This window comes from Lampetra planeri, unplaced genomic scaffold (assembly GCF_965212315.1).
Source record: "Lampetra planeri unplaced genomic scaffold, kcLamPlan1.2.h2 scaffold_972, whole genome shotgun sequence".
In the NCBI taxonomy this organism is placed as follows: Eukaryota; Metazoa; Chordata; class Hyperoartia; order Petromyzontiformes; family Petromyzontidae; genus Lampetra; species Lampetra planeri.
The window spans coordinates 18,686-35,246 of record NW_027615794.1 but is presented as its reverse complement, the minus strand read 5'-3'; the positions used below and the strand labels follow the sequence as shown (position 1 = coordinate 35,246).

Genomic DNA, 16,561 nt, shown 5'->3' with positions numbered 1-16,561 from the left:
CCATGTTCTGCTTCCGGTATGTTCCTGTAACATGGATTTGAGGTCATATGGTATCTTGTTTTTCTCTAGTTTTCTTATCCACCTTTGTCTTCCTTCTTTGTGTCCCTGACAATGTACCATCACGTGCTCTATTGTTCCTAATTTCCCACATTTCTCACATTTTCCTGTGTCATGTCTCCCTATTTTAGCCAGAGAACCATTCAGTGAAGTATGTCCAAATCGGAGTCTTGTTATTATTGTTTCTTCTCTTCTGCCCCGTTCTGTATTTCTCATGTCTCCCACCTTTCTTTGTATGTTGTAGAACCACCTTCCTGTCCTCTCTTCCTCCCACTGCTTTTGCCACCTACTCCTCAATCTTTGTTTGATTATGCTGTTAATTTCTGATTTACTAATGCTTATTGTTATGTCCACTTCCCTTTTCTTTGTTGCTTCCTTCGCTGCCTTATCTGCTGCCTCATTCCCTTTCACCCCAATGTGTGCTGGTACCCATATGAACACCACTGTGATCCCCATCATCTGAATTCTGTATAATGTTTGTTGAATCTCAGTTAATATATCTGGTCTGCTGTTTGAGTGATTGTACCAAAGAGTCTTTAGTGCTGAGCTTGAATCCGAACAGATAACTGCTCTGAGGGGTCTTGCTTCTTCTACCCACTGTGCTGCTAAAAGAAGTGCTACCATTTCCCCTGTGTACACCGAAACTTCCCCAGTGATCCTTTTTCCTACCGTTACGTGAAATTCAGGAACTATAAACGCCACCCCTGTCCTATCTGAATGCCACGCCCACTTACCAACAACTGTCCCTAGTTATGCCAGAAAAAAAACAAAACATAACACTTTGAAATAAATGATTTCATTCGACCTAATTCATATTTAACTTTCGGATATGTCGTCATATATCTAATCAAGAGTAATGTGCAGTTTTATGTGGCGTGCAGAGTATGTTCATATTGAACACATTCAAGTACAACACACGGACAGTAACAGTATCAGTACAGACTCACTGGTTCCATTTAATATAACACTGAATGGAACACAAACAAATGAATACATTGATACAAACTGCATTGGCCTGTTGATGCTGTAGGGGGGCGCTGATAGGAAATAACTGCTGTCAAGACCAACGAGGAAGAACGTGACAGCCAATCAGATACTCCGTTTACAAATCAAATAGGAATACGAGGGAAGGCGCATTTTTTTGGTGTTGGAGAAGACGAGTGTTTAGTTGGAGCTGTTCAGCAGTCGAAGCTGCATTTTCACAATGACTCAGAACACATTCCCCATCTTTCCTGTGGACGCGATATTAAACTTTTACCGAACTGAAGTTCTCACCGAACAAGAGGCGAAACACTTCACGAAGAGCGACCTGACTCCTACTCCGAAGGTACGTTTACCGACCAGGCTCAAAACGAATAATATTCCACGTTTTTTTTCCCCACTGAAAGGCGCCTGTTTGATACGAAATAGTAACGAAAGGAGTAGCACTGCGAGCTGGCGACCTGGCGTTCCCCCGTTGACAGCTGCTATCTGCTCCAGCACAACCTACTCGTAACCGGAAGAAGCAGCAGATGACGAACGTGAGGAGTAGACGAGTGTTTGGACTCAACAACACAACAAACACAACCTCCGTACCCTGACACATCCCCAGAGCGTCAGACTTTTATTTACCCAAGCAATGTGTGCATTTTTATCCAAATCTTAAAAAGTGACAGAACCCAATGTAATCGCTCCAATTAGAACGAACTCTGTAATGTAACGTGACATTGGAAGTCTCGGTTTTACTTTTGGTATGACATCCATATTTTCTTTGTTGTGCATAATTGGATTATCAACCACTGATCGTTTTCTTCCAGCCTGAAGCGGTTCAGACACTGTACATGAGGGTGTTACATATCCTGTATCGCTTCAGACCTGAGTGTCACTCCATGGTGAGTACATGGTTTGGCACAAACACACGCATTTCATGTTTTTCGGTGCTTCAAAAAGGCTGAAAATCTTTTTCAACATCAATTAATCTATCAACTGTTTTCTGGAATCGTCAGTTGTCATGTGTTTTAAATAACTGTGAGTGATCCTTGTTCAGGCGGTTGGTTTTATTGGTTGTATTGGCTTTGGTTTCATTCTCATTTTTTCCAAAAGGTTCCACTTCTGGAAAACATACAGTATCCAACATATCACGAGGGGGCAACTGCCATCATAAGCGTCTACATGCGCATGTGAGTGTTCATTCTTCCTCTCTTCACATTTGCGTTTTCTTGTCATCGCATGTGTAGTTGATGCGTTCTGTTTACAGGCGTCAGTTTTCTGCCCATGTGCTTGGTTTATGACTTTTCTCTGAACGACCTGCTGGCACCGAGTAAGTGTCTTTCATTTCCTTTCCCACATGTGCACATAGTGTTTGACTGAATAGTCCACAAATCATCCGCTTTTCTTCCAGGGAAACAGAAGACTCTCACCGTTCTCAGCGCCATCATGAACTTCCTTCACTTCAGGAAGCAGAGGGACGGATGTAATCCTGGAAAAACAAGCCAAATATGTGAGTGAACGATCCATCTGGGACCGTGGGATGAAATGGTTGTGTTCAAACAACGGTAAACAAACATATTGCAGACAACTGCTCATTGATGGGCCAGAAATCTTCCCCAGAGGGCTCAGTGAGGAAACGTCGGTGACAAATTGGATGTCGGATGTTCCATTTCGAGAAGATCGTTTCCCACCTACAGTACACCATCAACAAGTTATTGCTTTCGTTGCAGCTGATAACTTTGGCCTTTATCTTCAACCACTGATGGCGAACACAGCAGCACAAGTCAAATCCAGTCCAGACCAAAGATTTCAGCGAAACAACTTGAAACATGCAACTTCGTGCATCTACCTGGAACAAAACGGTCCCTGCAACAGTCCACGCCCAGAGCTGAGCGTTTCCACAGCAACAGGTGCATTGTGACCGTGTTGTGAAGTGGAACAGCACAACAAACCCACCGGCGCATGACGCGCTCTGACCTTGTCCTTTTGTGATTTAGCTGTCTGCTGTAAAGACAAAAAGATGTACCAGTGCGTCCTCCTTGTGACATGTTTGTAGCGTCTGTGTACGTCACACAGCCACGCCCCACGTGTGCACCCATCGCCAACGCACAGCTGGTTGGTCAGAATGTCTGGCCTGTAGCCTTTATCCCCCCCCCCCCCCCCCCCCCACACACACACACACCACCACCACCAACCAGGCGCTGAGGTGCAACGGGACTGTTCAGAGCACGGACACTTTGTTCAGTTGTGCCTGGACTTTCGGGTCTGGTCTGACCTTAAAGGCTCCGCATCTCGCTCACGTCAGTAACGTCTCTGCATCTCGTGTTTTTTTTTTTTGTTTTTTTTTTCCAACATGTTCCGTCAGAGGGCCGACATGGACAAACTGCAGCTGTACACCAGGGGGATTCGAGACGCGGAGAAGAGAATTGAAACGCTGACGTAAGTCTGTTTGGAAACGGACACAAGTTGGATTGGGTGTGGTTTGAATCCAGTTCTCAGTAGACGGATGATTCTGTTTCTCCTGGATGTTCCCCACATCATGCTGCCGATCGCCATCGTGCACCGTGTCTCTTTCTGAGATCAAGGTTTTAATATTTCCTTCGCTGAGATCAGATGTTGATGTTTGCGTAGAACCATCCCGCCCGAGCAGCAGGCCGAGGCTGACGAGCTGGCGGCCGCTCTCTCCGAACTGCAGACCACCACCATGCACGAATATCAGGAAGTGGTGAGCTCTGATGAAACGCAGCCAGCAGAAACCAACCAACGGGTGCTTGTGTGTGATGTCAGCCGGTGTAAACGTCAACCTGTCGTCCTTCAGAATGCCAAAAATGACATCATCGCAGAGCTGAAGGCCAACATCGCAGAGAAGACTCAGAAACTGGTGCGAGAGAATCAGTAAGATGAGTGCAACAGAAGATAGAAGATAGAGTGAACCTACTAACTGTGTGTGGGGGTGTGGCTGTGTTAGGCCCAGATGAAGATGGAATTCAACGACATGAAGGAAGACATCTCCAAACTGAAGTCTCAGATCGTGGAGTCTCCAGATGAGCTCAAGTGTCAGATGGAGCGAATGCGAGAGAACGTGAAGAACATTAAGAACACCATTGTGAGTGGGAACCTCCTCTCTTCCTGTTCCACTGCTTTCCTGTCACTTCACTGAACGAGCCACGCCGGTGGCGTTCATCTAGGAAGAAACGGACGAGCGCGTGGTGGAGCTGCACAACATGGTGCAGAGCGTGACGCACGCCGAAGCCGAGATCCAGCAGATGTACGGTCTGATGCAGGACCTGGAGAGCAGCATGACCAACTGCAGCCAGCTGCAGGAGGAGGTAGGAACAGGATCCACGTGCACAATACCGTTGTCAGCCGATGCACCGTGGGCATTCCCACGACGCAGTTCCAGCTACTGAGTGTGTGTGTGTGTGTGTGTGGGGCTGCAGCACAAGGAGCTGATTGCTCAGTGTGAGAAGAAGAAGAAGGAGCTGAAGAACCTGTGCATCGAGGACGGGCAGCTGAAGAGAGCTCTGGCCATGAAGCTGGACAAAGAGACCAAACAGAACATCCGCAGGGAGAAGAAGAAACAGATGAAGGAGCAACATGTGGAAGATGTCATGGGGTACCAGTGTCGTCCTGTTCGACCCGAATCGTTTGGGTGAACAAACTGTACTGAGTCACTAACTGAAAAGATTCGTTCATTTCACAGTTCACAGCTGAATGCAAACAAGTCCCCTGACACGAATCACTCACTAAAAGCGAAACCTGCTCTGAAAACATGTACCGAAGCAGTGAGTGTGCAGTCAGAGTGCAAAGTAGAAACAATGTCGCTATATTTAGTATTCAGTATTCAGTATTTAGTATTCAGACCGCAGGGACAAATCTAGTGACTGACTGACGTTGGAAGAACTGAACTATTCGGTGAACAAGTCTTTTGAACGAATCTTTTTGCTGAGTGGGTTCACTACACCTAAAGGAACTGTTCTGCTCATCGCTATGGGGCATTCTCACTACTCGGCTGTCGTAGTACGTGTAGTAAATGTACATTTGCTTAAATACCTTTAGAGAGTTTATTAGTGGCTTCAGTTGAGTTGATTCTAGAATGTTCAAATGGTTTCTCGCTGCAAAAAAAACAATACAAAGCTGCAAAAAAAACAATACAAAGTCTTTTTAGAGGAGGAAATCTTCTTTTCATTGTGTTTTTCAGATTAGTCTGTGATTAAAAAGTAGCATGTTAGCGTTCCCGATTCAAAAGAAAGTACCTTCACAGTGTACATATGTAAAAATGTGTATCAGGTTTTCACTGGTTTATTTCAGGAGAAATTTCTATCAGGTGTCGCATCAAACTGTAAATTCTAGCATGGTGTCTTCAGCTTCTTCCCTGAAAACAGCGTGGGATCAAAGGTGATTAATCTGTTCCACTGTTCTCCAGTCAGTGTAACCAGATCCATCAGAAGCGGGAGGAGATGGCGGACAAGATCAACGACATTTCCAGAGAAACTCAGCAGCTCAAAGCCAAGATGCAGAGCCTCCGAGACGTGTGCAGCAACGAGACGGGCAGAGCTCAGGTACGTACCAGGTATGTACCCTAGGAGCTCCGTCTGCAGCTGACGGCTCCAATGACCCGGTCCTCCCTGTGTGCAGGCTCTGTACGACTCTCTGTCAACGTCACTGGACGAGCTGCACAGGAGAATCCAGACGCACATTGAGGATCTGAGACAAGACGTCAGCAGGATGTCTGCAAACTTTTGACCTTTTTACCCTGTTTTTCACTTGTTTTATATTCTGTTTCCCTCATTCTTAACTATTTAAAGTATTTGTGTTCTTCCGTTTTTATAATGTCTAACTCTGTATTTTTTTTTTTTTTTATAAAAGCAATGTTATGAAGCTGATTTGTGTTTTTTGTGTGTGGACTAACTCATGGTGATCAGAATCAGAAATAACTTCAATAAATGTGTTAAAATTTGATAAAAATGAACTGCTTTCTGGAACGGGCACCTGAATCTGCTGTTTTCCAGCAAGTCTAAAGACTAAAAACAGGGTGACGTAGGAGGAAAAGCTGCTCTGAGCCTCTTAAAGCAGGAAACTGGGGGGTGGAAAATTCAGAAATAATCTTTTTTTATTTGCCGGCTGTCCAAAGTGCAAATTATATGACAATTAGAACAGAAATGCAAAAATACAGAAAAAATAAATAATTGTACAATCCACAGTATGAGACTGAGATGGAAAACAACTCCTTGTTCAAAAATTGATTCTGGAATATCCTCAAAGCTGTTGCCTCCTCTGCAAATAACAAATGGAAAAAAACCCTAACTAACTTGCCGATGATGGGAGAAACCCCCTGGGAAGCATTTTCTGTGTATTTAGAAGTGTATGCATGAAAAACTTTGTCAAGGACCCGAGGGTCTGCGTGTGAATCCTTGATCTCACTATGTAACCAGCTCGTTGGAGGCGGACGATGATGTTTGAGGATGTTTGGTCTTCGGTTCTCAGTTGACAGTGTCTGAGGGCTCCGGTCTGTGTCCTTCCTCTGAGTAAGGAAGACACTTGCTGGACTTCTTGACCGTTGCCAGCTGAGCTTTGTAATCCTTCACCTGACTCCGCACCTGATGCAGCTCCCGCCGAAGTCCGTTGATTTCAGTCATCTGGGTCCCGTTCTCCTGCACACGATGACACAGAATCATTAGAAGACGCAGGATCGTTACCATCTTGTCTGATGTTGTGAACTGATTAGAAATTGATGATATTTGTCTCTTTCATGTTCATGTTTTCATATAAAATAATATCAATTATCAATAATATCAATAATCAATTTACATTTTAAATAAACACCACCTGCCTTTTAACTTGTTTTTAGACATTTTTCACTTGTTTCAAGCAAATTTTCACTTGTGGAATAAAGTTTTGTAATAAGAAAGAAAAACAATAGCTACATTGGCAAATGTCTCTACTTTGCTTGAAACAAGTTAAGATTGTCTAAAAATAAGTTATTTTCTCTGGCGATGTGTCTTATTTGAAAAGATTCATCTAGAAATGAGCTATTTTGATTAGAAATAAGACAAATATTCTCAGAAAGATTTGGAATTTTTGCACTATAGAGATTTGTTGTTGAAGATACAAAGAGGGGGTTGAAGTACGTCAGAGACGATCGCTTTTTTTTCCCCCCACAACTTTAAACATTTGCTAGGAGAACATCAGTGAAACTTGTCTTCCAAAGGTCCTTAAGGTGCATTGCTGTTGACTGCACTCATGAAAAAAGAGATGAAACATTGAATACGTTTGCTTAAAAGCTGGAGGTGTCTGGTTTGTGAATTGTATCCAGATGCAACGTTTCCTCATGAAAAAGCATCAGACGTGCAGCCATTTGTTGTACATGACATTCAGGATCCATCTCACTCCTTTTCACTAGGAAGTGTTTTAGTCACGGGCAAAACAGTTCTTTTGGGTGTACCGAATCATTCGAATCGGTTCACTAAAAAGATTTGTTCAAAAGATTCGTTTTCAACAAATTGCTCAGTGCCGCTGCTAGATTAGAATACTTGTTGAATCACCAGGGTGACAAAGTTTGTCAACACTGTTTCAGTGTACGTTTTGTTTTCAGTGAGCGATTCATTTCACTATGACTTGAACGAACCAGTGATTCAGTCTGTTCACCCCAAACCGCTGAAACACCTCCACTGACCTTCATGAGCTTGACGTAGATCTTCTGGTGTTCTTCTGCCGACTGGGCCAGCCTCGTCTTCAGAGAAGCTATCGTCTTCTCCAGGAGACCCCGCTGGAGACGGAACGCCTTCTGAATTTCCTCCATGTTACTTTCGTCCTCCTTCAGAACAGTGTCCATTGTCAGCTTGATTTATATAACACATTTAAAAGCCTGTCGCCAACAAAAGACCTTTACAAGATCAGCGAGTCAACAACAACAATAAGAAACAATAAAAGCAAACAGACAAATAAAACAGCCGCCCACCCTGACAGGCTGCTGGACGTAGCGTGCGTAGATCATCTGCACGCTGTCCTTCAGCTTCCTGGGCTCCTGGATGAGGCCGGCGCAGGCGTGCAGGTCCGACTTCAGCCGATCGACGTGTATCTTCAAATCTTTTGCCTGACAAAACCAAAATGGCGGAGACGCACGAACGCGCAGTGTTGATCGAGTATCGAACATGGTCGAGGATCTTCAGGACAGTAAAGTTGAACTTGTGCCACGAAGCTCCAGAGGACTCACTCTCTGCCTCTCCGTACGCATCTCTTTGTCTCGGCTCCTCCGCTGGAGCTTCAGGTCAGAGATGCTGAGCTTCAGCTGGGTGTTGGTCTTGTCCAGCTGCAGCAGCTCCTCCTCCAACTGTAAAACCAGAGAAATCCACATCGGGTGTTTCGGTGATGATCATTCTACAACGATGGATCAGACGTGGAGAAGCAGGTGGGCTTCTACGTGTAGGCGTCGCCGTGGCGACTGCCTGTGGGGGAACACGTCTTGTGGAACAGCTCTGACGATCCCACCTGGTGCGTTCTTTCCCTCGTCGTGACTTTCTCTTGTTGAATGACGTCGGTCTGATCCTTCAAGTCGTTCAACTGGAACTCAAGAACAAACTTGAGCTTCTCCAGATCCTGGTTCTTCCTTTTCAGTCCAGAAATGGTCTGGTCCTGTTCACATGGAAAGGATTTATTTACATTACAGATTGGAATGCAGGAATATCCCGATGCAAGTAGGTTCTTCCTTTTGTACAACAAGTAATGTTCAGTATTTTACTTTTTTTTCCTGGTTTCCCTGTTCTTCTAATCTTATAAGATATCTCTGGTTTGTGGACAAATAAGACATTTCATTTTGACTGTATTTCATCTGCAGTAATACGGAAACAACTAATGGACTTATGTCAAAAAGAGTCAATATATTAATGGATCATTCAAGTCAAGGCACCTCTACTACCAACACATATCAGAAATCATTTATTCCTGTCGCAGTGGGTCTTTCACGTGACCGATGACGCGTCTGTTGTCAGAAGTGTATGTGTGTGTTTGTGTTTGAGCGATAAGACAGAGATTGTTGAATGTTGAACAGGTTTAAATTGTCCTGACCTGTGCTCACTAATAGCGTAGAGTGTGTCTGTGCAATCATCAGGTCAGTTTGAATAACTGCTACAATGACGCTAAGGTCAGGGAAACTCCACCTACAGGTGGACGACCGGCTTCTTTTGGTCTCTTTGTGTTGTTCATCAGGTACCACAGCGGTAGAGGAAGCAGCGGTTCTACAGTTTCATTTGGTGTCTCATCTCATTAGTGCATCGTTTCACACTGTTTGTTCCTCGTCAGTATCAAAGTCAGCTGATGAGTGTCACCTTGTCCTGGGCGGTCCGTTCATGTCCACAGATCTGCCTCTTCAGGTCCTCCATGTCCCTTTCCAGGGAGCCGATCAGGTCCAGCAGCCTCTGGCGCTCCTGCTTCAGCTGTGCGATGTCTGCGCCTCCGTCATCAATCTGTCTCTGCAGACTGAGGGACTGAGGACGGAGACGCAGACGACGTCAGAGGCAGCGGGGAGCGTGACGTGAAACCACAGAGAGACGCTTTGTTCACCTTCTGTGTCATGATGTCTGCTCCTTCCTGCAGCTTTGCGTTGGTCTGCCTCTCCGTGTACAGTTTCCTCTCATAGTCGATCTGGATTTTACGGATCAGCGTCTCCTCGTCCTCCTTCGTCTGCCTCACTGTCTCTTTAAACACGCGGCTCCGCTGCTGTGCATCCTCCAGACTCTGTCCAATAAAACAAACAAAGATGGAGCTGAACAGCTGGATCGTGGCTCCTTTGAGCTGTTTTTGTTGTTTTCATTGTGTTTGTTTGTCCAAACACATGGACCTTCAGTGGTACCGGGTGGTACCGGGTCATTAAAATGAACAAGAAATTGAAGAAAACAAGTGATCGCTAGAGCGCCGCCTCCTTCCCCCCGATCACAGCTGCTTCTGAGGACCAAGTGGACTCGGACAGACCTGAGCCAGCAGCTCCGTCTTCTCCTGCAGTCGGCCTCGTAGAGCTGCGTGAGCTCCTCCACAGCCCGGTGTTTGCTTTCGGCTGCAGCCTCCAGCCGGCCCCGGAGATCCTCCTCCGCCCGTTCACACTTGTGCTGCATGTCCTGGAACCTCTCGTGCTCCACGATCAGCTTCTGGCTGTAGGAGCGCTCTGTGGGTCAGACAGACGGGTGAGGCGACGCCGAGTGAAGACTGGTGGACGACGTTGACCCTGACCTCATCTTACCCAAGGCCTCCAGTTCTCTGGAGTGTTTCATGCTGACCTCAGCACTACTGCGTCGGTGTTCGTGTTGCTGCTTTTCCATCTCTGCCTGCATGACCTATCATTACATATCGGCAATAATCAGGAGAATCCATCGTCCCACAGCGACCCGACGGAGCCAACACGTCCAGCCACAACTAGCAGACCTTCTGTGTCTCCGTCAGAGCTTCTATCTGCTGGGTGACCTGGGCGGAGATCTCCTCCGTCCTCTCCCGGTGGCTGATGTCCTTCAGGCGGAGCTGGTACTCGTTCTCCATGTGTATCTCATCCAGACGCATCTTCATCTCCAGCAGGGTTTGACTCTGAATGAGAGCGAGGGTCGTACGGTACACGTGTGTCTCCACCTCGGCGTGTACTGACTGACTTTGTCTATGAGCTGGCTCCGTCTGACGGCTCCCTGGTCCCCCCCCCCCCCCCACGTGTGCGTCACATCACACTGCTCACGTTCCGACCGTGTGCGTTTACACTCACGTTTGCACTAATTTCTCCTGCTCTCCACGTTCAGCCCGTTTGCTCTCACACTCGTGCTGCCTCTGTGCGCTCACGTCTCACAGCGTCGGCCCTCACCACTGTCTACTCTGCTCAACACTGTTCAAACTGTAAACACCTACAACGAATCCAGTGCAAGAGAAGCGAACGAATGAGGAGGAAATGAGCGATAACAGGGTGGGACGAGAGGACACACCTTCTCCTCCAGGTCCGACTTGGTGATGAGGACCTCTTCGATGTGCATCATCTGGCTGTTGCTCCTCACCTCCTGATCGTCTTTATTCACCATCTTCCATATTATGAGGCAGCTGTCTTCAGACGCCGTTAGCAAGAACCGGTCGTCATATGTGATCACCATCTGAGGACGCATCCATCGGCCTCCTCAGGCTTCAAACGGACACACAAAAAAAAAAACAAAAAACAGACGGACACGGCACCTTGGTGACGGGGCCGCAGTGGGCCTGCTGTGTGATCCACTCCTTCTGGATGGGTAGCGGGTATCTGACGGCCCGGATGGCACCACTGGACGTTCCCGTGAAGAGGACCCGACCGGAGCGAGACGCCACCACGGCCGTGAGGGCGTCGTCATCGGCGGGAACCTCCCTCAGGACCTGTTCAACCACACCGTCAGCACAAGACCGGGACCGTCGCTGCCGAAGCCTGAGGTCTTACTGAGGATATCGGCCTTGTTTTTAGTCAAAATGTCAAAAATCTTGTTGCACTTAAAATAACACACATCACCTATTTAGACATTTTCACTTTTGGCAGAAAAATCTGTCACTTGAACAAGATTTGACATTTTTCTACTTGAATTTTTGCTTGAAACAAGTCTAAGTGTAAAGAGATTTAATGACCAGAACGGAGACATTGTTGTTTCCTAGGTGACGATGGATGTCAAACGTGCTTCCTGGTTGGAGGCTGCTTACGGGGGGGACAAGGGACAAGGAGTCAGACTGACAACGACCTGACAGTCTTGGATTTCCTTCAAGGTGACGTCCGAGCCCACAGCCAGGATGGTGCCGCAGTCTGACGAGAACGCAACACCGGAGTAGCTGCAGGATTTGAGGACGCTTTCTGACTCTCGCTTGCCGGTCTGCATGTTCCACTGGTACACGGCTCCATCCATCCCACAGGTCACCAGCCGGCTGTCGTCCAGACTCCACTCAATGGCCCGTACCTGGAAACACACGGAAAGAGAGCGTAGATGTTGGACCCCGTGTGACTTCCTTCCATACAACTCTTTGTCGTCTGTTGGTGTGAGTCAGGTGAGAGGTCCAGGGTACGATGTCTGACATCAGCTGGGAGGGGCTCAACACCGCAGACACTCAGCTAAGACAGCAATTTGTAATAAGAACATTTGTCTTCTAATCAAAATGGAAAAAGGAAAAAAAAATCTGCCAGTGGGACAAGATTTCTTTTGATTGTAATAAGAAAAACCTTTTTTTGCTACTTTTGATAATGTGATTGAAACAAGTGAAGACTGTTTTAGTTCAAGTGTAAAGACATTCTAGGACTAAAAATTAGACCTCTGGATAAGAAAGAAGACAAATATTCTTGGTAAGAATAGTTGTCTTGGTAACATTTTGGTAGTGACGCTCCATGGATGGATAGACGGAAGAATGGATGGATGGATGGATGGACAGATGGACGGAAGAATGGATAGAAGAATGGATGGATGGATGGACAGATGGATGGATGGATGGAAGAATGGATAGAAGAATGGATGGATGGACAGATGGATGACAGATGGGTGGATGGATGGACAGATGGATGGATGGACAGATGGATGGATGGATGGATGGATGGACAGATGGATGGATGAATGGATGGATGGAAGAATGGACGGATGGATGGATGGACAGATGGACGGAAGAATGAATGGATGGATGGAGAATGGATGGATGGACAGATGGATGGATGGAAGAATGGACAGATGGATGGACAGATGGACGGAAGAATGGATAGACGAATGGATGGATGGACAGATGGATGACAGATGGGTGGATGGACGGAAGAATGGATAGAAGAATGGATGGATGGATGGACAGATGGATGATGGATGGATGGATGGATGGACAGATGGACGGAAGACTGTTTAAAATCAAGATCTCTTTTCAGGTGATGTGTTTTAGTTGTGTTTAGTTTTAGTTAGTGTAAAGACATTCTAGGACTAAAAAATGGATGGATGGACGGAAGAATGGATGGATGGACAGATGGATGGATGGACGGATGGATGGACGGATGGATGGACAGATGGATGGACGGATGGACGGACGGATGGATGGACAGATGGACGGATGGATGGATGGACGGACAGATGGACAGATGAATGGATGGATGGACAGATGGATGGACAGATGGATGGATGGACAGATGAATGGACAGATGGATGGATGGACAGATGGACAGATGGATGGATGGACGGATGGATGGACGGATGGATGGACAGATGAATGGATGGATGGACAGATGGATGGATGGATGGACAGATGGATGGATGGACAGATGGATGGACGGATGGATGGACAGATGGACAGATTGATGGATGGATGGATGGACAGATGGATGGATGGATGGAAGAATGGACAGATGGACAGATAGATGGACAGATGGATGGACAGATGGATGGGCTCCGCTGTGGCCTCACTCACCTTTCCGTTGTGGCCCTTCAGACTGAGGAGGCTCTCGAAAGAGGTGACGGAGTAAATGTGAATGACGTTCCCGCTGGCCCGCTGCAAACATGTGGCCCCCATGGCTGAAAGCGCACTGGGGGTGTGGACATACGACGCAACTCAATGTGACGAACCTCAGACAACAACCTGAGGATGGAACGCAGCTCACCTCTCGGCAGCCGCGGACAGAGAACTCCCTGAGGGAGCGGATGTCGTCGAGGAGCAGACTCATCAGCCGGAGTTTGTTTGAAAACCCCGCCAGCACCAGGAGGCCGGTGGGGTGCAGAGACACACTGTACACCTCCTCCTGGAAGTCCTTGTACAGCTCCAGCACTCTGGGGACGGGCGGCGGTGAGACCCACGTCATCAGTGGGGGGTGAAACGACACTTGTCACACGACTGAGAGGTCCGAGTCGGACAGAAAAACTAAACGTGGTTGACGTGGGGGACATAAACGTCACCACGTCCCCATTGGAACCGGTGATGGCCGACTAGTGTTAAATACAGCAACTAATACCTCGCTCTTCTATAAAAGTCCGGTGAAGAACGTGACTTTACTCTAAACCCCAATCTGGATCTGGTCGTCGTCGTCGGTCTCTTACTTCGTCTTGTAGTTCCAGACGCGGACCGAGTGGTCCAGAGAGCTGGTGGCGACGAGCGGCTTCCACATGCAGACAGACAGTCCGGTGATGGACTTGGAGTGGAAGGACTGCGACAGGAAGTCCAAAACGCAGCTGCTCCTTCTGCTGTAGTCAGAAGTTGATGAGAATAAATAACAACAGGGAGGACAAGGAGGGGTCATGTGATAATAACATGAGTGCACGAGCACTGGAGCGGTCAGACGACCTTGCTGCCGTCCAGAGAGGACAGGCGGACACTGTACAGCTGTCCCCGGTCTGTGCTGACGGCCAGCGTCTCCTCCGACGGACTCATACACATGGAGGCGATCTCCTGGCCGACGGGCCGCGCTCAGCTCATCGCCGCAGTCGTCTGGAGGGATCTGACACAACACCAGACATCGTCTCACACACCAGCTTCTTGCACAGTCAGCCGTCGATGTGAGCGTCTACCCGGATCTCCCGGCTCTTCCTGGAGCTCTTGTCCTCGGCCCGCTCGTACACGCAGACGAGGTCCGGACCCACGGAGCATGCGAAGCCCTTTGAAAAGGACACAACGGCGGTGATGCGAGACGCAGCCGCGCCCTCGTACGTCGGCGGCACTTCTCTGCAAAGACAAACGCGTGGGGGTGAGGATGAAAGCCGCGTGATCAACAGTAGAATTCAACGTTTGCTTGACTGAAACCGAAAAAAGTCTCCGCCACAAAAAACACAACAGGAATATCGATCATTCTTTTGCAAATCCATCAGACGGACGGACAGAGAGGATGCAGGCGGCTTCACGTTCACTTTGTTGCCACGAGACCGGTTTGTTCCGACGTCCGACCTGTCAGACTCGGTGGGCGCGCTGATCTCCCTTCTCAGGGCTCCAGACTCAAACAGCAGCAGCCGGCCCGTGTCGGTGCCCCCGATCACCTGCCCCTCTGTCGTCCAGGCGTGGCAGAGGATGTCGATGAGCTCCACCTTTGGGGAGCTGCTCTGTTTCAGTGTTCCTTCTGAGTACCGGAAAAGTTTGAAAAGGCCCGATCCGCTCGCGCACAGCTGCGTGCCGTTGTGCGGGTTGAAGCTGACCTTTGGGAAAAGGTGAAAATGTGATGAAATGGAACTACAGACTGAGCAGAAACAGCTTTTAAACTTACATGAGTAACAGGATTATCCGAGTGAGTGCTTTTCACAGTGGCCAGCACTTTGTGCTTCTCCCACAGCCAGAGGATCAGCGTCCACTCCGGTGCTCCTGTTTGGCCGACCAGGTACTTGGAGTCGGGGGAGAAAGCCATGCACACAAACTGCTCAGCAGGGATCTCTCCTGCAGTCAGGACTTTCCTCTTTCTGCCCTGCTCGTGCTGCAGGTCAAACACAGTGATGGAGGCCTTCTCCCCGCCCTCGGACACGGCCAAGTAACGCCGGTTAGCGCTGAGGGCCAGGGCACACATGCCCAGGCTCTGCTCTGAGCCTAGAGACACAACACAGACGTGCGTCCGTTCAAATCGGTCACGTGGGACCAACACTGGACAGACACTGATGGGAGACAACAACAAGCCCCGCCTCCTTCTCTCAGCAAGACCGATGGGAACTGTTAAAACAGAAACCCATCAACTCACATCAGCAGCTGGGGTGAAACAAATCAGCCAGGGGAAGGAAGTAGAGTGACAAGTTCTACAACAGACCGACAGGCGTTAACCAGCTCCAGGACATGGCAGTAATGTACAAGATTCCATCCTGAACAGATGTTTTAGACCACTTTTAGGCAAACCTAGGGCTGCAGGAGTTTAGGCCCATCTACGGCTCCCTGCAGGGGACATACGACCTCAAATACCGATGCAGAAATGAAACAGCGTTTCTTCTAAATTACGTTTTGTTATTTATTAAAAGAACAACTTCGACTGATCAGTTTGGTGGTTTAATTCTTTTAAATTATTCCCATGCTCATAACACATGTCGTAGTAGCTGCACATAGTATCTAAGTAATCAGAAGTCAGTTTGACTTTACGACACAGAATTATTCCAATTAGTTGAGACAATATCTAATTTAGCTATTAGGTATTTTTCAAGCCTACCTGATATGACTCTCTGACTTTTTTCAGCGGTGTTGTAGCACACGCAGTTGTTCCCACACGGGAACACGAGAGTTTGTTCGTCCAGAAAACACACGTTGTTTTTTACACCTGTTCGAAGTCCGAAGAGGAAATGAGACTGAGCGACGACGGCTGCCATGATAACTGCTGCTGTCAGAGGTAGAAGTAGCTCGTTTTCGACACGAACAGTGAGGATAGAGACGAGAACACCAGGAGGGACTTCGGGGAAGGAGACGAGTCACGTTGCTAAGCAACCACAGCAGTCCCCGCGAGAACTTGTACGGCGATCAGGAAACTCAGTATTTATACAAGTGTGATGATTTACTAACTGATTTACACTGAACTCTGACAAACATCTCAACACCTGCCTCAATATACAGAATAAAGGATAAAAACTGGACTTATTTTATT

General features: G+C 47.7%; 2 protein-coding genes across 2 annotated transcripts; one reads left to right on the top strand and one right to left on the bottom strand.

The window, feature by feature from the left end:
• Nucleotides 1-1,261: 1,261 nt before the first annotated feature.
• LOC144742295 (kinetochore protein Nuf2-like) lies at nucleotides 1,262-5,772 on the top strand. Its single transcript, XM_078624766.1, is given in 14 exon segments — nucleotides 1,262-1,384; nucleotides 1,854-1,928; nucleotides 2,140-2,222; nucleotides 2,301-2,356; nucleotides 2,438-2,502; nucleotides 2,504-2,536; nucleotides 3,392-3,465; nucleotides 3,658-3,751; nucleotides 3,845-3,907; nucleotides 3,995-4,132; nucleotides 4,215-4,355; nucleotides 4,467-4,642; nucleotides 5,453-5,588; nucleotides 5,665-5,772. Coding segments are annotated over 14 exon segments (1,365 nt in total).
• Nucleotides 5,773-6,509: 737 nt separating this feature from the next.
• LOC144742292 (cilia- and flagella-associated protein 57-like) lies at nucleotides 6,510-16,289 on the bottom strand. Its single transcript, XM_078624762.1, is given in 25 exon segments — nucleotides 6,510-6,680; nucleotides 7,703-7,840; nucleotides 7,994-8,122; nucleotides 8,243-8,359; nucleotides 8,518-8,661; nucleotides 9,354-9,512; nucleotides 9,589-9,762; nucleotides 9,997-10,028; nucleotides 10,031-10,186; nucleotides 10,262-10,355; nucleotides 10,444-10,599; nucleotides 10,983-11,144; nucleotides 11,224-11,397; nucleotides 11,751-11,963; nucleotides 13,438-13,515; nucleotides 13,517-13,552; nucleotides 13,628-13,793; nucleotides 14,061-14,204; nucleotides 14,236-14,303; nucleotides 14,305-14,415; nucleotides 14,417-14,458; nucleotides 14,529-14,682; nucleotides 14,902-15,146; nucleotides 15,215-15,528; nucleotides 16,133-16,289. Coding segments are annotated over 25 exon segments (3,534 nt in total).
• Nucleotides 16,290-16,561: the final 272 nt, after the last annotated feature.